General features: G+C 46.7%; 1 protein-coding gene across 1 annotated transcript in view; it reads right to left on the bottom strand.

The window, feature by feature from the left end:
* The window catches only part of LOC144270752 (CREB-binding protein-like), a 153,471-nt gene that overhangs the window by 106,871 nt on the left and 22,707 nt on the right, over nucleotides 1-23,893 (bottom strand). The window contains 6 exon segments of the mRNA XM_077827416.1: nucleotides 770-843; nucleotides 3,126-3,235; nucleotides 4,794-4,954; nucleotides 5,858-5,929; nucleotides 21,868-22,008; nucleotides 22,944-23,026. Of these exon segments, the coding sequence (XP_077683542.1) occupies nucleotides 770-843; nucleotides 3,126-3,235; nucleotides 4,794-4,954; nucleotides 5,858-5,929; nucleotides 21,868-22,008; nucleotides 22,944-23,026 (641 nt within the window).

Consider the following 23,893-nt stretch of genomic DNA (forward strand, 5'->3'; position numbering starts at 1 on the left):
TAAGTGCCCCTCCATCAAGTCTCTGTCAAACCTTCACAAGAACCAAGATCGAAGCTCTCCTCTTTGCTTCCAGAGCATGAAAAGCAGCTGGCATTGGCGGCATCCTTCCAGATTTCTTTAACTATCTTGGGCCAAGAGGGCGCGATTGAATGGCAGCCCTATTGATGGAAGTCATCACCTCCAGCAAACTCCCAACAACTCGGAGACCATCAGAAGTCATTGCCATTTTATAACCTGGAAAGCTGCCCTACGACCTCCACAGCTACTGCCCTATCTCTCCTCTGTACAAGATACAAATTACTGGAGTGGGCGATCCTGGCGAGGCTCACCCCCCATCCTGGAGATCGCAATCCCCCAGAATAGGCATTTTTCAGCACAGGGAAAAGCTGCTGTGACCAAGTGCTTGCACTGTCTACACATACTCAAGCCAGCTTCCAGCAGAAGCTTAAAACAGCTGCAGCTTTTATCGACTTGTCATCAGCCTATGACCCTGTCAGGCACAAGGGCCTACGGCTGAAGCTATCCAACCAGCTTCACCGCAACCAGACATTTCAACTCACTAGGTCAATGGTTTCGGAGAGAATGTTCATCTTGAATAACTCCTCATCTCAGAAAGGCTCTGTGATCCCCTGCCCTGGACAATCGCCACCACCCCACCCATTCACAGTTCTTTGTCCTTTTTGGACCCATTCACTCATTTCCTGAGCCCACTGCAGGGTTACAAGTTTCCCCCCCGAGTCACTACCCTGTCCATGGCTCTCAATCTAACCTGTAACGTGTTGAGGCGTCTCCCGTTGAGGAAGAGGGGAAAGCTGATGAAGTTGCTGTATTTTGTCACCACCCCTGGAACAGAGAGAAACATTGTCAACAAAAAAACCAGAACACAGGTCTTATCAGTTTCAACCACCATATCGTTGTGACTGAGACGAGCTATGGGAACCTGTCATATCAGCACAGGTTAGCTCCTTTGAAGTGTCCCTGCTCTCCACTGCAGCCTGCTCCTGCCCCTCACCATGTTTTCCCACAGCCCATCAGGTAATCAGAAAAAATTCATGGACTGAAGGAGCTCAGAAAAGAGCATCAAAGAATGTTAGTGGCCTGGAGAGACTGAATGTTTAGATTAGCAAAGGGATTGTGACTGGAGGTAGTGGTGGTGAGAACAGTCTACAAACATCTGAACTGCGTGAATACCTAAGTGGGAGAGGAGTATTTAATGTAGCACTCTGAGGTACAAGTAGGAGTAATGGGACAGAGGGAAGGGAATATTTTGGTTGAATATCAGTGAGAGCCATCAAGCTGTAGAACCCTCTCCCGAGGGAAGGGGTGGATTGGTTAGGGCATATAACTAGACTCAGCAAAATGCCAGAAAAAACCTCTAGCGAATAATCCTGCACTGGCCCCAGGGAGAGGAGAGGACGACGTTAAAGGACTTTTCTCTCTCTTGCTTCTACAGTTACAACTTCGGTATGGCACAGCCAATTCCGTAGTGACCAGCACTTCTCAGCACAGGATCGCAAAACATTATGGGGTGAGGAGAACATAGGGACACCTACAGTTAAAGGGTGGGGGTTCAAGTGTTTCCATGGTTACCCAGCTTTTACAGTGGCTCACAACCTCCTGAATCTTTCCCTTGTCAGGATAGAATTTAAGAGGCTTGGTTTCTGCCCAGAGATAAAGGAGTTTCTTTGAAAAGTTTGAGCAAAAATTATTCAGCTATTTGAGATCCAGAGAGGGAAGGGGACACTTTCCCATTAGATATGGTATCCTTGCTTTAACCCCCACCCCTCCCCAAGCTCTAGCACCTATGCAGTGTGAAGTAGGGAGCTGGAAACTGGCAGGAATATGGTTCCTAGGGAGGAAAGGTGACTTTTAGGATCCCAGGAAAAATTGGTTTACATTTGGCCATGTTAGAACCATTTTAAAATGAAATTCACATATGTGCATGTGTGGTAAAACATTTTAAACAATACACCATCCACTGTGCTCACAAAACAGACAGATGTCTGTGGAAATAGCAGCAGATCATGTAATTAGACACTGCATTGCAATGCCTATGCGGAAGTGGGCAAAGTTAAGGTTAGCAGCCTGCCATAACCTTCTCATTTGCTAACTACATTTTGAAATCTCAATGTTTCTTTTAACAGTTTTTTCCCTACCCTGTGAAATATAAGGAATTAAGCCACAGTTAAAAGACTAGGGGGTCTAAGCTCCCAGACATATCTATAGAAAAAGCAGGCATGACAATTCAACCTGATTTTCCCATTTCTTTGGGAGAAGTCAATGAGTTAAACTGGCAGCACCCTGTATATTCCTGGATTAGAACAGAGGTAGAAGGAGATGCAGTAATGGCCTTTGGGGCTGGCAAGCTGCTCCTGGATTATATAAATAGGAGCCACATTCTACTTTGGTGAGCAGCACCTGTGGTGAGCAAAGGACAGATATTCTCTGCACACATCCCATCTGCCCAAGCTCACCCTTAAAATCTCACCATCGTCTGCCCTTCCCAGGCCCCTTCAGCAGAGGATCTCAGAGCACTTTACAAACATTAGCCACCGCATTGTAATAACACCCAAGTAAGAGAGAACTTCCGAGTTTCTAATACTGGCCATGGAGCTTTCCACAGCTCCAGGATAACCTGAGAGGATTAGGGTTTGCCTGGGACTGCTCAAAGGAAGAGAAAGCTCGGTGGTAGAAGAGCTACAGAGGGGACAAGCCCACAGTGCCTCATCACCATCACTGCAACCCTTACACCCATCCACAGGGCTCCAGAAGCCCAGTCGATCTTCACAAGAGCAACAGCATCGATGTGGAGCCCCACAAGGGCCGGAGTGTAAAGTGGGAAGAGCCACGGGGCTCTGGCAATGAAATGTTGACCCTCGGGGGGGGGGGGGGGCGGCGGCACAGGGGGGACAGCATCAACCGACAGGCAACTTACAAGTGTAAGCATCAAAGGCTGGAGTGCAGTGCAGTGCAGAAGACTAGGAGTCAGGACACTGGGGTCTAATCTAAGCTCTGCCACCATGTCACCACCTCTCCAGGCCTCTGTGAGATGGGGACAGCACTCCTCAGGGGGAAGGGGCTATAGGAATCCAAAGAATACCATTTCATTTCCGCACCCTGCTCACCTTTGACGCGGTCCTCATTCGCAAACTCTTTGCACTCCTCTTTGAGATGGATAATTATTTTGGTCCCAGGTCTGACACCAGAGGCTTCGGCGATCTCAAACATTCCCGAGCTAGGATTAGAAACACAGCATCACATAGAAACCTTTTCCTTGGGGGATGTTTATTAACCAGGGAGAATGAAAAGGGAACATTTCATTAACCAAGGGGACGATTTTCAAAGCACAAATGACACTACAGCACCCAGCTCCCATTGAAGTCAATGGAAGTCAGGCGCTGTGGAGTTTTACATGTGCTCACCCAGATCTACAATATGGTGATGTAGCCTGCGGAGACTCCAGGTCCCAGCAGACAATGCTTCATAATACCAGCAGCCTCTACTGACAACAGCATTGCACGCTGGGTGATGTCATCAGCCTGGGCTAAACCTCCATGGAAGCAACTGAAATCTTCTCCATTTTATACAGATACTTGCAGCCCTCCAGGCTCCAGACAAGCAGACTGCATGGCTCTTTCTTGGTCCAGCACGTGTGCCCCAGTCTATGATTATTTCCACTAGACTGCAGCAACACCCTCTGATGAAGGGCTTCTGCACTGAGCTACAGGGTCCCCTTTCCTACCAATGGTCATCTCCACTCTTTCTAGTTCCGAGTGACTGCTCCATCTGTCTGAGGGTCAAATGTTCCAGGGAGCAGCACCAATTCAAGGGTAGAAAACACACTTTGTGAAAGGTGCAGGAATGGCAGGTGATCCTTCAGTGATCCTCACAGGTTACAAGCAGGAGGACTATAACATTTAGCACAATAAAGCGGATTATTATCTGGAACACAACAGGATCCGAAGTTTTAACTGTGAAACTGTTTTCAGGGATTTATTAATTTGGCAAATTCTTTCTTCCCACGGGCTTTTAATAGGAGGTGGAGATTTTCATATCTAGGGCTCTGGTCCAAGTCTGCAGTAACTCAAAGCTTCTGCCATCTGATGGACATTCTGTGGCCTGTGTTAAATGAGTGGGTGATCTATATGGAAGTCTAGCTCACAGAAGACATTTGCCCATGTTATAACCCATACCACAACAGGTCTGCTTGTTGGCATTCTCAGCAAAATGACTAGCCCAGAGAGATTGGATTTCCTTCTCACCCCTGCAGTATCCCTTCAAGGCAGGACTGAGGCCCGTTGGTGGGGTGGAGAGGGGAAAGCTTCTACGGTCTGTGCCATGCCTGCTCTGTGGGCAGACTGCAGTCAGTCTCTAGGGCTGTCAATCTGGCACACTTAGCAGGACTGAATTCACGTGTGGTTTTCTTGTTTAACAAGCCCGTAGCAGCGAGGAGCTGACAGCTTAGGCTGCGGTGAAGGGCACCACACAGCTCTCCTAATGCGCCATCTCTTGCCTTATAGCAGCCTTGGCTATTCAAACCCAAGCTCTGTGCCAGCACAGCCAGGCTGCTGAGTTACGTGGGGGGTGGTTTTGTAATGAAGACTTTCACTTGTAACCTAAGCAGGATTTTAACTGAGGTCTCTAGCTGCAAAAGACCAGTGCCCTACCTCATCTTGCGCTTCCCTGCGCAGCTTCCAATCCCCACCCAGGTGGAGCTACAGACAATGTCACAACACTCGCTCATTCTCTCCAATACATTGGCCTCCAATAATTCCAGTTTTGCAGACTCTTACCCATCTGAAGACCAGTGGTAGCCAGGGCTCCCGGACTCTGCAGATTGCGAGTACACCTCCACTTTATTAGCCACCATGAAGGCAGAGTAGAAGCCCACTCCAAACTGGCCAATGATCTTATTACTGGCCTCCGCCTGGCTCTGCAGCGCATCCAGAAATGCCTGTAGGGACAACGAGTAGCAGGTATACTGGACTGCAGGTCCACTCACCCTCGGCTACAGCTGGGAGGCTGCAGCCTCCTCCCAAACCCCCACAGCTGCTCTCCCCACGCTCCCTGACTCAGCCTGTTGCTGTTTGCTCACTGTGAGCCTGGCACCCCAGAACATTCCTCTCCAAGGGGACTCCTCCCCTTCAACTGCTTTGCAGCAGTCAGCGCTCTGGGGGGCTGAGCTCACCCTCCTGAGGACAGCACAAGTAGAAGAAGCTCCAGTGACTTGCTCCTATGGAGCAACATAGTAAGGGAGGAGCAGTGACTGCAGCTTTGGAACAGGAAAGCATTGCCTAGGGCAGTGCCTGCTGCAACGGGTGGGAGAGAAGAAAGAGAATGGGGTGTGATTGCTCAGTTGCAGGAAATGAATAGGGATTTCAGAGATGGAAAAACCCGGCAAATATATGCACCAGCAAACAGCTGTGTCCACCCCTGGCCCACCAGTAACTGTGCTGCAACTTGCGGCCCAGACAGCACTTAGAGAACATGAAGGTAGAGAGCTTGTGGATCTCGATCACAATGCCTTGGGGGAAAGAAGTTTGCTTTTACAAAGCGGCACAACCAAGTGCACCATGTCTATATAAAGAGCCTGGATCTACAGAACAGAGGACACATAAGGGATCCCCCAGCTAATGGGACCCTGCTTCCCCAATGAGAGAAAATGGTTCTTTAGTGTTGTCCTAGTACCAATGACCACACACTTCATGGGTCAGGAATGACAATGGAGCCTTGGGCTGGTTTCACCTCCCAACAGGGGTCCCCTTCACAATAGGGCCTAAGGAGATGCAGGATCGAGGAGCCTCAGGGGAATGAAAATGGCCATGAGGACACAACATGAAGGAGGCATCTCTCTTACCTTCGAGCCAGATCGAGCAATGGTGCCAAGATTAGAAACAAGCTCCTCCTGGGTCATTCCAATGCCAGTATCCTGCAGGGAATACAACGATAGAACCGGATGTACCAGGGCACGTGCATTTCAGCAGCAGACAGGACATAGAGCATCCCAGTAAATTCCCAAAATCAGACACCACTACCATTGGGGACATTTAGCTAAAAAATTGCAAGACTGGATTTTTCACCACAGTGGATGGTTCCCCTTCCCCAGGCCAGGACATGGGAATCAGGAAAATGCACAGTTCTAAGGTGCAGAAATGACTGCCCAGTGGCTTCAAACCAAATGTTAGCAGAATGCAGAGTAGACACAAAAAAGCACTAAGAAACCAACTGACTTCTATACCCTCATAATAGAATATTTTTATCACAGCAGTGCTTACTGGCCCCGACCAAGAGGGCCCCACCATGGTAGGTGCTGTACAGACACTTAGCGAAGAACAGTCCCTGTCCCTAAAGAGATCAGACCAAGTGCGGGAGAAAGGAAGGCTAATCCCCAAGGTCCCGCAGGGAGTCTGTGGCAGGGCAGTGAACTGAACCCAGATCTCCCAAGCCTCAGCCAGTTCAGTACCTTGACCACAAGACCATCCATCCTCATTGTGGGTGTTACCATGAACCAGCTCTTCTTTATTCTCTGTCACCTTCACTAGCCCAATGCTACCCTCTGCAAAACTCGACAGCCGAGTATGCTGTTCGTACGCTGGCATCCAGGCTGGAGAACTGGGTATGAATGTGTGTCAGAGCACTCTCATCCTGGCTTCCCCCACAGAGGCTGCCATTTCTGTTGGGTGGGCCAGGAACTGGCTATTACACTGACTGTTACCTGCCATGTAGCCCAGACTTTGAACACTGGCATCTGGTAGAATGAAGTTTGTTGGTCTATTGTTAGTTATTTTCATACATTTCAGTCTGAATTTACATTCCCATTTATCACAATAAATAACTCACTCCTTGCCATCCTTGATGTCCATCTCTCAGACAGGAGATCCTTGGACATTAGCAGTAAGAATGGGTTTGCTTTGATTCAGCTCTAGTTTTCCCTGCTGCTCCTTTGGACAATTCTGTGGCAGTATGGCAAAAATCACAACTCAGAAATGGCCAACCCATAACACAGGGGTCCAATCCACTGTGAAACCATAACATAGGGGTCCAATCCACTGCGAATACACCAGTTCTTACTTCCTGCTTTGCAAGAGCTTCCCTGACCCTTCCCACATTGGGTTTCCCTTTTAAGTTGCTGCATTTGAACTCGGTTCCCTTCGTAGCTTCCACAGAAACGAAGTGCAAGCTAATCACATCACAACGGTGAGAAAATGGGCTTGGTGTCACTTTTCAAACGCAAACTTCCCACAGCACAGCATCACCAGCTGCATTACAAAGGGTTAATGAAGTCACTCCAACAGAGGTCTCTGAGTCCCTCTGATTATGCACGATGGCACATGATGTGTAACTAGATTTAGTGCCACAGTAAAATGAGGTTTTCGTCCAAAGGAGGGGTTTGAGTCATCTACCATCACCAAGCACAAATCACTACATGCCTTGCAAAATCAGAAGCAGAACAGGGTCTGATTTCACATGCCCCGAGCACATCTTGTCTAGAGTCCAGGTCCAGGCCCCCAAATGTCAAAAGAATGAATCTGAGTGGAACTGAACAGCATGAGCAGGGATCTCACTGAAATCCAGCCCCTTTGGTGTTTGCTACTTACCACCCCCCCCACCTATTTCCTCACCATGTAGGCTTCTTCTTAACTAGCAAAACAAAATGTCATAATTAATGCCGACAATGCACAATTATTTTTTTAGATCAGTGTTTATTTCCAATGGATGATCAAAATATCTTCAAGTGCATGCAAGACATTGGTTCAAGTATAAGTCTTGGTAACTGGTGAGGTGTTTCCTCTGTGTCCACACAGCTCCCCCTTTTGACACAGAAAAGTGACGCCTTTCATGTGATTAAAGATGGCAGCCCAATCAGTCACCTTAAAGATGTGAAGTGAATTGGATGCTAGGTAGGGTCTCAATAGCACGGTTTGTACAGCCAGAAAAAACAAACAGTGAATGGCAAAACCTCAGGAATCTGACAAGAACGTCCCTGCCCCCAGGCCAGAAAGAAAAGTTTTCAGCATCTGGTTCAGGTTTTGTTCATTCCAGACCCCTGAACAGAGCTCTGAGCTCCTCTGATCCACTCCTATTTATAGCATAGCACATCATTCCCAAATTCCTATACCTTAAAAAATAAATCCCTGCTCTCTGAATGTAATTGGCCATTATCAAACCGCTGCCAAACTTACTGCAAAATGCTTAAGGAAAATTTCTGGACACTGGTTTGAATGGAATGAAACACAACTGCAGTGAAGACAGCTTACAGTTCAAACTGACTGCTCCCAAAACAGCTCTGACCTCAGCTGCTACAGCAGGGGTGGGCAAACTTTTTGGTGAGGGCCACATCGGGGTTGCAAAACTGTACGGAGGGCCAAATAGGGAAGGCTGTGCCTCCCCAAACAGCCTGGCCCCAGCCCCCTATCCGACCCCTCCCACTTCCTGCCCCAACTGCCCCCCTCAGAACCCCTGACCCATCCAACCTCCCCACTCCTTGTCTCCTGACCATCCCCCTCCTGAGACCCCCCAACCCTAACCGCTCCCCTGGGACCCCACCCCTATCCAACCCCCCCTGCTCCCTGTCCCCTGACTGCCCCAACCCCTATCCACACCCCCGCTCCCCAGGACCCTACCCAGCCCCCCTCCCTTGACTGCCCCACCCCATCCGTACCCCCACCCCGACACGCCCCCTGGGACTCCCACGCTTATCCAACCTGCCCCTGTTCCTCGTCCCCTGACCCCCCCCCCACCAGAACCTCCGTCCCATCCAACCGCCCTCTGCTCCCTGTCCCCTGACTGCCCCCCAGGACCCCCTGCCCCTTACCCAACCCCCCTCCTCCCTTACTATGGTGCTCAGAGCAGCATGTCTGGCAGCTGCGCCGCTCGGCCAGAGACAGACACGCTACCGCGCTGCCCTGCAGGAGCGCGCTGCCCCGCTGCCCAGAGCGCTGCCCATGCAGCGGCATAGCTGCAGGGGAGGGGGGACAACAGGGGAGGGGCCGGAGGCTAGCCTCCCTGGCCGGGAGCTCAAGTGCCAGGCCGGATGTGGCCCGCAGGCCATAGTTTGCCCACGTCTGTGCTATAGGGAAATGGGAACAGTACTTGTACGTGGCTGGCCAAGAATCCCAGCAAAATGATGTGCCATGTAGCAGGAAAATACCTGGACTGGCCGAGATAAATGTGATCAGCTTACAAACTTCTCTCTTTCAGTGCACAGGCTCTCTGACAGCTGCAGCTCTTTTGTCACCAGATGGCACTGCTCCCAGCCAGCCAGCCAGCCAGCTCTCTAATCAATGAGCAGCACTCTAGGGAATAAGAAAAGGAGGACTTGTGGCACCTTAGAGAGGAACCAATTTATTTGAGCATAAGCTTTCGTGAGCTACAGCTCACTTCATCGGATGCATGCTGTGGAAACTGCAGTTTCCACAGTATGGAAGCTTATGCTTATGTTCAAATAAATTGGTTAGTCTCTAAGGTGCCACAAATACTCCTTTTCTTTTTGCGAATACAGACTAACACGGCTGTTACTCTGAAACTCTAGGGAATGATGTCCTGCAGCAAAGACCACAGTCATACTTATGCAAAGCAGGCCCTCTACAGGTTTGGAAAGTAAATAAAACTCCCAGGAATGTGGAAGGGGGGCAGAAAGGGCTAAGAGCCAACAACACAGGCTCCAGTAAAACCAAAGACAGGAACTACTGGAGTTTCTATTCTCATCACCCAGCAGCTTACAGTGAAGTCAGTCAGCGGTGTGCATTTCTAGGAGAGTTTTAGCCAGGGGCGACTTCATGACCACAGAATCAAGAACACTTTCTAACCCTACTGCATCCAACATTATTAGAAAGAGAGCAGTCACTCCATTGTTCAAATTGGGTTTATAAGGGACACTTAGCTGCAGTTTCAGACCCCACTCTGAAAACCACAAGAAAAGTGATACCATCCTCAAAATTGGTAGATTACATTGGGTGCAAAGGTAAAATTTTTCTATAGAATGGGAAGTGAATTGGACACTATTAATTGAGAGATGTGTTCTCCAGAGTTCAGGAGAGCTAATGCTTTTCTGCAACTTTGTAGCAAAGATGACAAACCACATTGCAGAAAAGAAACAGAAGTAGTTCATAGTATTCCCCTAACTCAGATCTAAAGCATAGCACCAACATTTCATTGATTGAAGGTTAATTACAGAAGTTATTAACATACAGTTATTAACATACCGGTTGATTCATATCCCAGATGGAGCACCTGTGACATTGCCCAAGACTCAGAGATGGGCTCCCTGGCTAAGGATCTTATCAGTGTACATTAGTGTGGCTCCCCTCCTGTATACCCCAGTTCCACATTAGGACTATGTAAAAAGCGAAGGAAATTCCCCCATAAAAATATTTACAGTGACATCGAAGTTGCAGGCACATCACAGAGGTTTCAGTCTACATTACCTTTCAAGCATGTTAGGGCTTGTCTACATGGGTACACTCAAGGAAATTAATCCAAATTAACAAAAAGTGCGAATTTAAAGTGCATTTATTAAATCTCATAAACCCCTGTGTGGACACTCTTAAAATGGATTTAGTTTGATTTCTCTTAGAAATCAATTAGTTTAGATTCACTTCTACTTTAATTCTGAATAAGAGTGTCCACAAAGAGATTTAATGCAGTTTAACTAATCCACTTTAAAAATTAATTCAGATTAACTCTCATGAGTGTCCCCAGGCAGACAATCTCTTAGACACACAAGAATTTCAGAATTATGGTTGCACTTCTCCAACTAAACATCCACATAACTAACTAAACCTAACTCTTTTTCTGAAGAGATGCCACTCTGCCACCTTACTTTTTGAAGAGCATAGAAAAACTACTCCATGGCTCATTGGTTTCATAATCCTTTTTCATACAGAGATGCCTCTGATACAACGTGAGATGATCTGTCACCACACTGACCTTTGTTCAAAGGGCTTTTCTACCCATGGGGTAATGTGCTACATGGGGAGGGGGAGGGGACAGGAGAGGAAGGGAAGGGGTGATTTCTAAAGTGTGCTAAATTGTTGTCTATTAATTGGTCCATGTAGACCCTGCTGGTGCGCACTAATGGTTCCCTAGTGTGCTTTAACATAGAAGCGCACTCGGGAACCTTTAACATTCATCAGCATGGTCTATAGCAGGGGTTCTCAACCTTTTTCTTGCTAAGGACTCCCTTAACATGCTATAAAAATGCCAGGGCCCAGCAGGAGCGGGCGGTGGGGGCTCCCAGCTTCGGAGCAGGGGGTGCAGGGGCTCCCAGCTTCAACCCCCCGCTGCTTCTGGCTTGCGGGGGGCAGGGAGGTTTGCCGGCTTCAGCACCACACTGCTCCCGGCTTTGGGGGCTTGATGGGGGGATGGGTGCCGCCTTTAGACGCATGCCTCTCCCGGCTGGGATGGAGGGGGCTGCCAGCTTTAGCCCTGCACTGCTCCACAGACCCCCAGTTGAGAACCACTGGACTATATGGACTAGTTATTACACAACACGTTAGCACACTTTAGAACAGGGGTTCTCTAACTAGGGATTACAACCCCTCACGGGGTTGCAAGATTATTACATGGCGGGTCATGGCCCATCAGCCTCCACCCACAAATCCTGCTTCGCCTCCAGCATTTATAAGAGTGTTAAATATAAAAAATGTGTTTTTTAATTTATAAGGGGAGGGGGTCAGAGGCTTGCTGTGTGAAAGGGGTCACCAGTACAAAAGTTTGAGAACCACTGCTTTAGAACATAAGAATGGCCATACTGGGTCAGACCAAAGGTCCATCTAGCCCAGTATCCTGTCTGCTGACAGTGACTAATGCCAGAAGCTTCAGAGGGAATGAACAGAATGGGCAATCATCAAATGATCCTTCCCATGTGGCCCATTCCCAGCTTCTGACAAACACCTCCAGAAATCACCTCTAGAGAGTATGTAGACAAGCCCTAACTTTGTGATCTGGGCACGTATGTCTTGTCTTGTAACTCGGATAACTGGCTGGCATGTGGAATCTTGGGGTTAGCACCATGAGGTGCTCAGTACCTTCTCCATGACTCAGGACCCTGAACCTCTTAATGAAGAGAAGTAAATGAATGCCTTCAGCTTGCTCTGTGCTAAGAGCCAATTTGCTAAAAGCTTGCTAATCAGGACTTTGTAAAATTCTTGTATGTGTACTATGCTTGATTGTAAAGCAACCCAACCACTACAGAATTACAACAATCTAGTTTTTAGAGTAGCAGCCGTGTTAGTCTGTATTCGCAAAATACAGGTTTTGTGGCCACCGCCAAAATGAAGCTATTTGTTACGGATCAATGAGGTAGAGCAGCAGGAAGGCTCACTTTCTGAGTTCTCTCACTGGGGTCAGACTTAAGCTAGTTTGGGTGCTTTGCTTAAGGAGAGTAACTGAAATCCATAGGAACACAGGCATTGCCAGGCTAGATCAGACGTGTGGTCCATCTAGTCCTGTGTCCTGCCTCCAGCAGTCACCTGTGTCTGATGCTTCAGAGGAAGGTGCAAGAGATGCTGCAGTGGGAAGATGTGAGGTGATTTCCTCCCAGGAAGGTCTTATCCTAATATTTAGAGATTGGATTAAGCCCTGTAGCCTGTATTCCTTCCCAATACTCTTTTTGGCATCATTAACAATAACAATTCTGAATCTTACTAAGTTCTTGGCCTTAACACCTTCTTGTGCCAGTGAGTTCTACAGTCTATCTACACATTGTATGAAAAAGTATTTCTTTTTATCAGTCTTGAATCTCCCACCTTTGAAATGTCATTGAATGTTCCCTTGTTCTTGTATTACGAGACAGAGCCCAGAAGCTCCCAAACCACCTTCTGCAGACTGTGTGTTATTATTTTATATATTTTTATACTCCTTGGGTCTCTAACTTGTTTGTGAGAAGCTACAATGCTTTTGAATGGTAACATACCCTCCAGCCACTGTTACACACCTGTAACCTGGACTTCACCTGGAAGGTTTCTGCATGTGTTTCTTAACTGTTAGAGCTAACAAGGTGCTCAGTCCTGTTTAGAATACTAGCCTCAGGTCCTTCCTGTCCCTGCAACAAAGAGCGCACAATCCATAGGACAGGAAGGACACACTAGGAGACCCAGACAAAGGAACTGCTTTAGTTAACTGTTTTTATTCCCCCTTTCCACATTTCTTCCATTTGGAGGCCTCACAGAAGTGGGTCTTTAGGACAGACTTAACTTCTAGGAGAGGAAGAGAGCCTAGCACAATGGGGTGGGGGATTGGGGTTTCTACAAGTCGAGTAGAATGGGACAATTATACTCCCATGTCTTACATCCGACACCCCAGAATGATATTAGCCTTTTCCACAACTGCATCACATTCTTAACTCATATTCAGTCTGTGAACCCCCAGGATCCTTTGCAGCAGTACTATCACCTAGTCAGTTATTCTCCATTTTGTAGTTATGATTTGATTTGTCCTTCCTAAGTGAAGTATTTAACACTTAACTTCATTGAATTTCATCTTGTTGAGTTCAGACCAAAGCTCTAAATTGTCACGGTCATTTTAAATTATAATCCTGTCCTCCAACGTGCCTGCAACAACTTCCATCTTGGTGTCATCTGCAAAGTTTATAAGCATAATCTCCACTTCATTATCCAAGTCACTGTTGAAAACATTGAACAGTTCAGGACCCAGGACTGACCCCTGTGGGACTCCACTATAGGTTACGCCCTCCCACTCTGACAGCAAATTATTGATAACTATTCTTTGAGTATGTCCCTTCAACCAGTTGTGCATCAATCTTATGGCAATTTCATCTAGACCACATTTCTCTAGTTTGCTTATGAGAATGTCATGTGGGACTGTGTCAAAAGTTCTATTAAAATCAAGATATCATGTCTACTACTCCCCCCATCCACTACGCCAGTAACCCTCTCAAGGAAGGAAATCAGGTTGGTTTGGAAAGATTTGTTCTTGACAAATCCATGCTAGCTCGATCCTATAACCCTAGTAACCTTTAGGTGCTTACAAAATTGATTTTTTAGTAATTTATTCCAGTATTTTTCCAGGTATCGATTTTATGTTGACTGTTCTAAAATTCCCTGGGTCCTCTTTGTTCTCTTTTTGAAAACAGTACTATGTTTGCCTTTTGCCAATCCTCTGGGACCTCTCTCGTCTTCCATGAGTTCTCCAGAATAATCACTAATGGTCCTCAGACTGCTCCAGCTCGTTCCTTAAGTACCCTACGATGAATTTCATCAACTCCTGCTGACTTGGGTACATTTTAATATTCTTTATCCTGTTCTTTCCCTATTTTGGCTTGTGGTCCTTCCTCCTTGTTGTTAATATTAATGGTGTTGAGTATCTGGTCACCATTAACCTTTTTACTGAAGACTGAAGCAAAACAGAATTAAATTCCTCAGACTTCTTTTGATGTCATCAGTTATTAGTTCTCCTGCCCCGCTAAGCAGAGGACCTACACCTTCCTTCAAATTGCCTTTCACCTTCAGATTCACTACCAATTCCTTTCTGCTGATCAGAATGAAGTCTAAAATGGCTGTCCTGTGGTTACTTCCTCCACTGTCTGAAACAAAAAGCTGTCCTCCGTACATTCCAAGAACTTACTGGAAAATTTTGTGTTTTACCGTACAGTAACTCTTTGCTTAATGTTGTAATTATGTTCCAGAAAATTCCTACTTTAGACAAAACCATGTTAAGCTAATCCAATTTCCCCATAAGAATTAATATAAATCGGAGTGGTTAAGTTCCAGGGAAATGTTTTTCGCCAGACAAAAGACATTATATATATACACACACACACACACAAAGTATAAGTTTTAAACAAACAATTTAATACTGTACACAGCAATGATGATTGTGAAGCTTGGTTGAGGTGGTGGAGTCAGAGGGTGGGATATTTCCCAGGGAATGCCTTACTGCTAAATGATGAGCTAAAGCTCGGCTGAGCCCTCAAGGGTTAACACATTGTTAATGTATGCTCACATTCTACAAGGCAGCACTACGGAGGGAGAAGACACAACAGACACATGGCAGTGGCTGCAAACATTCCCTGCGGAAACTGAACATAATGATGAACCCATGCTACCCCACTGGAGCACACTACCCCTTCCGCTTTCCAAAGTGCCGGGCTGAGCATGTGTGCGTATTTGCGAGAGAGAGACACACACACCATGTGTGCGTATTTGCGAGAGAGAGACAGACAAACATTGTGTGTGTGTGTGTATGTTCATGTGTGTGAGACACACACACATTGCCCCTTTAAGTACGCTGACCCCACTCTCAGTACACTGCCTTTTTAAGTACATCAGCAAGTTGAGATAGCAGCTATTGCCAGCAAGCTTCCTCCATCCTGATACCTGTGTGTTCCCCCCGCTCTGTGGAGATGGGGTACAGGAGTTGGGGGACGGGGACACCCTGACATCAGCACCCCCTTTCCCCCACAGCCCCTGCACAGCAAGTAGGAGGCTCCCGGGAGCAGCTCTAAGGCAGAGGGCAGGAGCAGCACACGGCAGTGGGGGGGGAGCAACATCTGAACTGCCCAGCACTTGATAGCCTGCCGCACAGGGAACTTAGGGGAGCTGATAGGGGAGCTGCCAGCCCACCCTGGTTTCAAGCTTCCACCAATTAGCTCCAACAGGCTGCTCTTTCTGCAAGCAGCGGACAAAGCAGGAGGCAGCCAAACAATCTTATAAGGGAGCATTGTGCAACTTTAAACAAGCAAGTTCTCTAACTGATCAGAGACGTAACAATGAAGCAATGTTAACCAGGACTACATTAAGTGAGGAGTTACTGTATTACTTTTCCAACAGATGCTTGGGTAGTTCAAGTCCCCCATTGCTACCAGGCTTTGTGTTTTGGATATTTCAGCTATTTGTTCTGGAAATGCCTCATCCACCTTCTCTTCCTGATTTGGGGGTCAACAGTAGACCCCTACCTGGAGACTTTCAACTAGTTTGCCTCTCACCTCCTTCTGGGGGACCTCAGAACCTTGATGTATTATGCAACCCATCTCCCTTTTTATCCTTCCTGAACAAGCTATATCCCTCTATATCAATATTCCAGTCATGAGACTTCTCATCAAGTCTCTATGACACCAATTAAGTCATAGTTTAGCTTATGTACTAATACATCCAGTTCTTACTGCTCATTCCCCATACTCTTTGGATTTGTATATAGACATCTGAGATGTTTAGCTGATTCCCCCACTGATTTCCCTCGTTGCTCCTATGACCTTCTGTAATTTTCCAGGTCTCCGTAACAACTTCTACCCCTCTGCTAACATTCCTTTTTTTTATGCTTCCCTGTGTGCTTTTGTCACCTCCCCCCTTTGAAACTAATTTAAAGCCTTCCTCACTAGGTTGGCAAGATGGTGCGAGACGATTCTCTTTCCCTTCTTGGTGAAGTGGACACCATCTATTCCCAGCAGACTTCTTCCTGGAACAGCATGCCATGGTGGAGGAAGCTGAAGCCTTCCTGTCAACACCATCTATACAGCCATGCATTCATCTGCAGGATGCGCATGTGCCTGCCTGGGCCCTTACCCTCAACTAGGAGAATTCACAAGAACACAACCTGCGTCCCCAACTCCTTCACCCTTGTTCCCAGCCTTCTGCCATCTGTGGGATTCTGCCTTCCCAGTGCAGTTTCTAATAGATGGCAAGAGAACACGAACAACAAAGGCAGATCTGGGAGCTCTCTAGGTGGACAAGTGACTTTATGTGACCGTTGGAGTAACACTGCTGTCTGTTTGTTGTTGCGTGCTTGCTTACCTTGTGCCAGCCATATTTAAGTTTATGTGCTGAGCCTACTGGCCTGCCAGGCAAGGCTGAGAGCTTCCTAACGAGGCTCCACTTTGCCATCCTTAGACCCCTAATCCCTTTAGGATATCTTGACAAGAGGCTGGGGCTAACTGAGGGAGAAGAGGGGTTTAAAAAGCCAGCTCGTAAGCCACCACAAGAGCGAGTGAACAGGAGCAGAAAACAGGGGAGTTTTGCGAGGAAGCCTAAGAACCAGATATATCTAATAGTCCCTAAATTTAGGGCAATAACCCATCCCCTCAAAACAAAAAACAAAAACCCAACATTTGTAAGTGCTTGCATAAAAATGGAAGAAGTCTAAATACTAGATGGCTGAACTTGAGTGCCTGGTATTAAATGAGGATATTTATATAACACACATCACAAAAACTTGGTGGAATGATGATAATCCATGGGACATGGTAATATCAGGTACCAAGTATATAAGAATGGCCATGTCGGTCACAGTGGTGGGAGAGTGACACTATATGTGAAAGGAAGCATACAGTGAAAATTTTAAATGAATCAAACTCTACCATAGAATCTCTATGGACATAAATTCCATGCTCAAGTAATATAGAGTATAGCAATAAGAATATATTACCAACCGCCTCACTGGGATGTTGACAGTGATTGTGAAATACTCAGGTTGACTAGAGAGGCCTCAAAATCAGAAAACTCAATAATAATGGGGGATTTCAACTATCCCCATATTGACTGGGAACATGTTACCTCAAGGTGTGATGCAGAGATCAAATTTCAAGATACCATTAATGACTACTTCTTGGAGCCATTCTGGATTTAGTCCTACGTGAAGCACAGGTTCTGGTCTAAGAGACAAATATAGCTGAACCGCTCAGTAACAGCAACAATCATGCAATTAAATTTAACATCCTTGCAGGAGGGAAAATACCAAAGAAACCCACCACAGTAGCATTTAACTTCAAAAAGGGGAACTAAACAAAAATGAGGAGGCTAGTTAAACAGAAATCAAAAGGAACAGTCACGAGTGAAATGCCTGTAAGCTTCATGGAAAATTTTAAAAAACACCATAATAAAGGCTCAAATTATATGTATACCTTACATAAACAAAAGTAGTAGGAGGATCAAAAAAACGTGATTATGGCTAAACAACAGAGTAAAATAGGCAGTTAGAGACAAAAAGACATTTTCTAAGAAGTGGAGGTCAAATCCTACTGAGGAAAATACAAAGGAGCATAAACTCTGACAAGTGTAAAAGTATAATCAGGCAGGTCAAAAAAGAATTTGAAGAGTAATAGCAAAAGACACAAAAACTAACAGCAGATTTATTTTTTAAGTACATCAGAAGCCGAAAGCCTGCTAAACAATCAGTGGGGCCACCGGACAACTAAGGTGCTAAAGGAGCACTCAAAGAAGAAAACACTGTTACAGAGAAGCTAAATGAATTCACTGCATTGGTCTTCACTGCAGAAGATGTGAGGAAATTCCCACACCTAAGTCATTCTTTTTAGGTGACAAATCTGAGGTACTGTCCCAGATTGAGGTGTCATTAGAGGTGGTTTTGGAACAAATTGATAAATTAAACAGTAATAAGTCATCAGGACCAGATGGTATTCATCCAGGAGTGCTGAAGGAACTCAAATATGAAACTGCAGAGATCAGACACTAGATAGGGAGGGCTCTGAGTTACTACAGATAATTCTTTCCCAGGTATCTCCCTGGTGGATCTTTCCCACATGCTCAAGGCCTAACCCAGGGGGTGGGCAAACTTTTTGGCCCAAGGGCCACATCTGGGTATGGAAATTGTATGGTGGGCCATGAATGCTCATGAAATTGGCCTTTGGGGTGGGGGGGGAGGGGGAGGGCTCTGGCTGGGGCTGTGGGCTCTGGGCTCTGGAATGGGGGTGGGGATTAGGGGTTGTGGGTCCCGGGGTCCCAGCCTTCGGCCCTGCTCAGCCTGCTGCCTGCCTGGATGAACAGACATTGGAAAACTCAGCAAGGAAAAGCAAGGGCAAGTATCACACTAAACTGATAAGATCTGCATTTAATTTAATTTTAAATGAAGCTTCTTAAACATTTTTAAAACCTTATTTACTTTACATACAACAACAGTTTAGTTATATAATGTAGACTTATAGAGAGAGACCTTCTAAAAACGTTAAAATGTATTACTGGCACATGAAACCTGAAATTACAGTGAATAGATGAAGATTTGGCACACCACTTCTGAAAGGCTGCCGACCCCTGATATAAGGTATACTTGGATTTCAACAAGCCGCTGACAAGGTCCCTCACCAAAGGCTCTTAAGCAAAGTAGGCAGTCACAAGATAAGAGGGAAGGTCATCTCATGGATCAGTAACTGCTTAAAAAATAGGAAAAAGAGGGGAAGAACAAATTGTCACTTTTCATAGTGAACAGGAGTAAACAACAGGATCCCAACGATCTGCACTGGGACCAGTGCTGTTCAACATATTCAAAAACAAGCTGGAAAAAGGGGTAAACAGTGAGGTGGCAAAATTTTCACACAAGATAATTAAATACAAAGCTAACTGTGAACAGTTACAGAGACATCTCACAAAACTGGGTGATGGGATCAAAATGGTAGATGAAATTCAATACTGAGAAGAGCAAAGTAATGTACATTGGAAAACACAATCCCAACTATGCATACAAAATGAAGGTAATAGCTAATTTAGACCCCACTAAACAAAGACATCTTGAACTCATGGTGTATCTCTGAAAACATCTGCTCAAAAAATAGCAGTCAAAAAAGTTAATAATGTTAGGAACCATTAAGAAAGGTATAGCTAATAAGACAGAAAATATCGTAACGCCACTATGGAAATCCATGGTACACCCTTGAATACCACATGCAGCTCTGGTCATCCCATCTCAAAAACATATATTAGACTTGGAATAAGTAGAGAAAATGGCAATCAAAATGATTAGAGGTAAGGAATAGTTGCCATATGAGGGGAGATTAAAAAGACTGGGACTGTTCTGCTTAGAAAAGAGACAACCGAGGGGGGGATATGATAGATGTCTTTCTCCATGGTATGGAGAAAGTGAATAGGGAAGTGTTATTTACCCTTTCAGATAACACAAGAATCAGACTTCACTCAATGAAATTAATAGGCAGCAGGTTAAAACAAACATAAGGAAGTACTTCTTCAAACAACCTACAGTCAACCAGTGGAACTCATTGCAAGGGGATGTTGTGAAGGCCAAAAGCATAACTGGGTTCAAAAATAATTAGATGAATTCATGGAGGACAGGTCCATCAATGGCTATTAGCCAAAATGGTCAGGGAGAGAACCCGATGCCATGTCCAAAACCTAGAGCATGCCCTGCAAATCCCAGGAAGAGCAGATATGGGCTAGACAGGAACTGCATCCCAGTGCTGGGATTACAGCTGTGTCTAGGTCTCTAATGGAGCGATCACTTGCTTAGACAATGGCCAAGGAAATATAACAACACTGCGAAACTCAGAAAGTAACAAATACAATTCACTAATCCGGGGATTCTCAAACACTCCCTACTGTGGAACACAACACACACGTTGTATTGCCCAGCCCCAGTCTTCCCACTCATGATCACTTATCATCCCTATGGCAACTGCAGCAGGCCCTTACGTGGAAAAGTGAAAGTATCTAGTATATTTTAACAGTCTCCGAAGACATAAGTGCTTTGTCCTTTGTGATAAAGGTTACTTATGCTGTGTCCTTTGGGCTTCATCTCATCTCCCTGTCCCCTCCGTTCTGCTCCCTTCTCCCTACACATTCCCGTCCCTTGTCCTCCTTCTCCCCTCAGTGTGCTGCCCAGCTACCCCATCCCCTGGTCCCCTTGGCACTCCTCTAGGGCCTGCCGGTGTCTCAAAGCTCCAGACTCACTGGTCACTCTGGCCCATGAGGAAAGCTCCTGCTTCCTCTCCGATTATATAGCAGTGACCCCAGTGTAGTCACTTAAGCTCATTCCAAGATTTTTTTTTTTTTTTTTTAAAAAGGAAGAGCCCGGCCAACAACAGAAGCAACTAGAAACAGAGAGAAGATTGGGCTCCACGTGACCAACGAGCGCTCTGCGGGCCACACCTTGGGAGTGTTCGCCCTACCCTAAAAATTGCCTCTCTTTTGCTCCTAGAAAAAGTGAAAGCATCTCTGTCCTCCTTTCTCTGCCTCTGCAAGAGGAACAGTGCATTCTCCCCCTGCCACAAGAGAGATGACGCCAGAGATGCACCCCCTTTCCTCTGGAGCATGCTGCATAAGAAAGAAATGTCACATAAATCTGGATACCGAGTAAATTCCACGACACCTCTGCCAGCAGCAGGAACCCCTCAAACTCCAACCTTGATTCGGGCAGCAGGAAGCAAGAACATTTGAAAGACAAGGCACCAGAGATCTGCCTGCCAGAGAGTTTTAGTCATCCCTGAAGTGCAGCTTTATGGTGAAATATTTCATAGCTCAATACCAGGAAACCAGAGTTAGGGGACTCGCTCACCCTGACAGAGCAGGTGTGGCTGGGAGAAGGACACAACAAACCAGGGGAGGGTTGCCCTCACCGCACCAGCGCCTCCTGCAGAGCTAGTTAGGACGGGAGCTCTGCCTGTTTTCAGCACATGAGGTCTCAGACCTAGAGAAGAGCAGGGTCTCGGAGAACCTGTGCACCTGGCTGCCCTCCTCCCACATGGGAGGCTGCCTTTTAGTAGGGATACATGCACAGAACATGGAAAGTGCTTCAGTCCCAACACGGTAACAGGCACTATGGGAGAAGCCACAGGTTGTTTCCAGGAAAGGGCTGGAGCAGGAGAGGGCAACCCTCCCCTGCTTTGTGGTGTCCCTCTCTCAGCCACACAGGGGCATGGTATGGGTGGGCGCGGGGGGGCACAAACTTGCTGGCCTTTCATCAAAGCTTGGGGTTACAGACTCAATCTAGCATCCCTGTCGAGCATTGACCAGCCCTGCAGACACCCAGCTGTGAAGGGCCAGGGGCACAGCGAGGCAGTGGATACTGATGAGGGTTACACTCCAGCTCAGCTTCTAATGGGCTTCGGCTGGGATAAGCCGTGCAGCAAAGTGACTTCCTGTTCCTCTTGCCAGCAAAGGGAGATACCTGGATGGTGATGGTTCCCTTCTCGCTGTCTGTCTGCAGGTGAATCTCCATCTCTGGTAAGACCTTCCCTTCAGACATCAGCTTATGACGCAGCTTTTCCAGTGCATCGCTGCCATTGGAGATCAGCTCCCGGATAAACACCTGGGGAAGGAACATTGTTATGTACTGCAGCCTCTGTCTAGCCAGCACCGCTCCCAGCCACCTGTGTGGCACCCCCACAGTGTTCAGGGCACGCTGCTGGCTCATACACAGGTTTTCATCCCAACAGAGGGACTTGTCGAGAGACAGACACGCAGACTGCAACACTCTAGGTGTGGCCATGTCACAGCCCCTGAACGGGGTACCAGAAGAGGAGGGGTTTGAGCAGGCATTCTTTACGCTGGCACCGTTGGCTCCTATGGAAAGGACATGTGGGTTTTTAGCACTTTAGTCTTCTGAGTGATACTGATGCCAGAACCCCAGAGTGCATCCTTTCCAATGGAGTCAGAAGTCCCAGAGTGAAGCTTCCTTTCCCAAACATGGCTGGATGGTGTGTATAGGCAAGGCCTTAGTCAAAAATCTGGAGCACACCCCATTCTCGCCAGGGCACAAAGACATACCTCTGCCGGCAAGGACAGGGCAGCCTTCTATCAATCCCTGCATTTAAAATGCTGCACTAAAATCTAAGGGAGAAAAATGGCCAGTAAAAGGAAGGGGATAGTTCCAGTGAGGCAGCAGGCTAGCACAGCTCTGCCTTGACTCCATTAACTCCATCGTGCTGGAACGCTACGTGCAGTGCGGCACAGAGCCAACTGTATTTCTCCATTTAGTGGTGTGGGGGCTGGTTTGTTTAAACTTGGTGCTAAAACACAGCCAATTGCCAGAGCCAAAACAGGCCTACTGAGTCATCTAGATGTATTTACATATGAAATTAAAAACATACTCTCTTGGGAAGTCAAGCAGGCATTTCCACTGCAAGGGCAGTGTCTTGCCCTGCCACAGACAGAGACAGATATATATATATATGTATATATACACACACATGGCTTTGCAAACAGAAACTTCACCAGCATCGGTATGATTAGCAGGTGACCTACCTCCTTCTCCGAGTACAAGGAACGTGCAACAATGTCCAACAGCTTCTTCGTCTCTGCCTGGAATTCATGTTTGGAGGCTTCTCCTAGAATTAATCACACACACGCACACCCAAGGGCATTTCACACAGTTCTCTCATACAGGAAAGGCACACACAGCCTCACTAGTGTGCCTCAGCCTCTCAGGGCCCTGGCTAGGAGTGGCAGGGGATATGGGCATCTATGGCCTCCACGGAAACTGCCAACAAAGGCGCTATTTATTTCGAAATGTGAGAATGGATTTTGCCATGTGGGCACACTGTCAGCCTGGACAAGGGCTGAGACAACACATAGACTGCAGAACGGCCATTAGACGATATATTATGTGAGTTCAGGTCACTACATGTCTGGGCTGAAGCTGAATCAGTGACCTCGAGGTGAAAAATTACACTCCATTCCTGATCCATGGAGCCATCCAATCCCCAAATCTTCATCTCTAAAAATGCCCTCCCCTGCTTCGTAGCCAATCCTCCCCCCTCTAATTTTTAGAGCACCACACCCCGCCAGATGTGAGCCCTCGCTGTTGTACCAAATAGAGGCTGGTGGGGAAAGGGAGCTCCAACATGTAAAGGAGCTATCTGCAAACACCCCACTCTAAGAGCTTTCAACAAGCACTCTAAGGTCCCAACATAAAAAGCATACTCTAAGTAAAACAGAAGAAGCCATTGTGTTAATCTGGCACCTCTCTGCTGAAGCACCCTTGATACTGCACACACCCCGCTGATTAATGTACTTAATCTTTCTCAATGACAACAGCGGCTCAAAGAGAATAACACTTTACAAAATGCTTCTCTCAATAGACTCTCTTTCAGGCTCTTTTTAAAAGGCCCGATCTTTGGCATTTCCTATCTTAGACACACTTAAGACACTAGCAGCACAGTCAAAGTTACCCGTGACCTGTCACATGTCTGCAG

Source organism: Eretmochelys imbricata, chromosome 10 (assembly GCF_965152235.1).
Source record: "Eretmochelys imbricata isolate rEreImb1 chromosome 10, rEreImb1.hap1, whole genome shotgun sequence".
In the NCBI taxonomy this organism is placed as follows: Eukaryota; Metazoa; Chordata; order Testudines; family Cheloniidae; genus Eretmochelys; species Eretmochelys imbricata.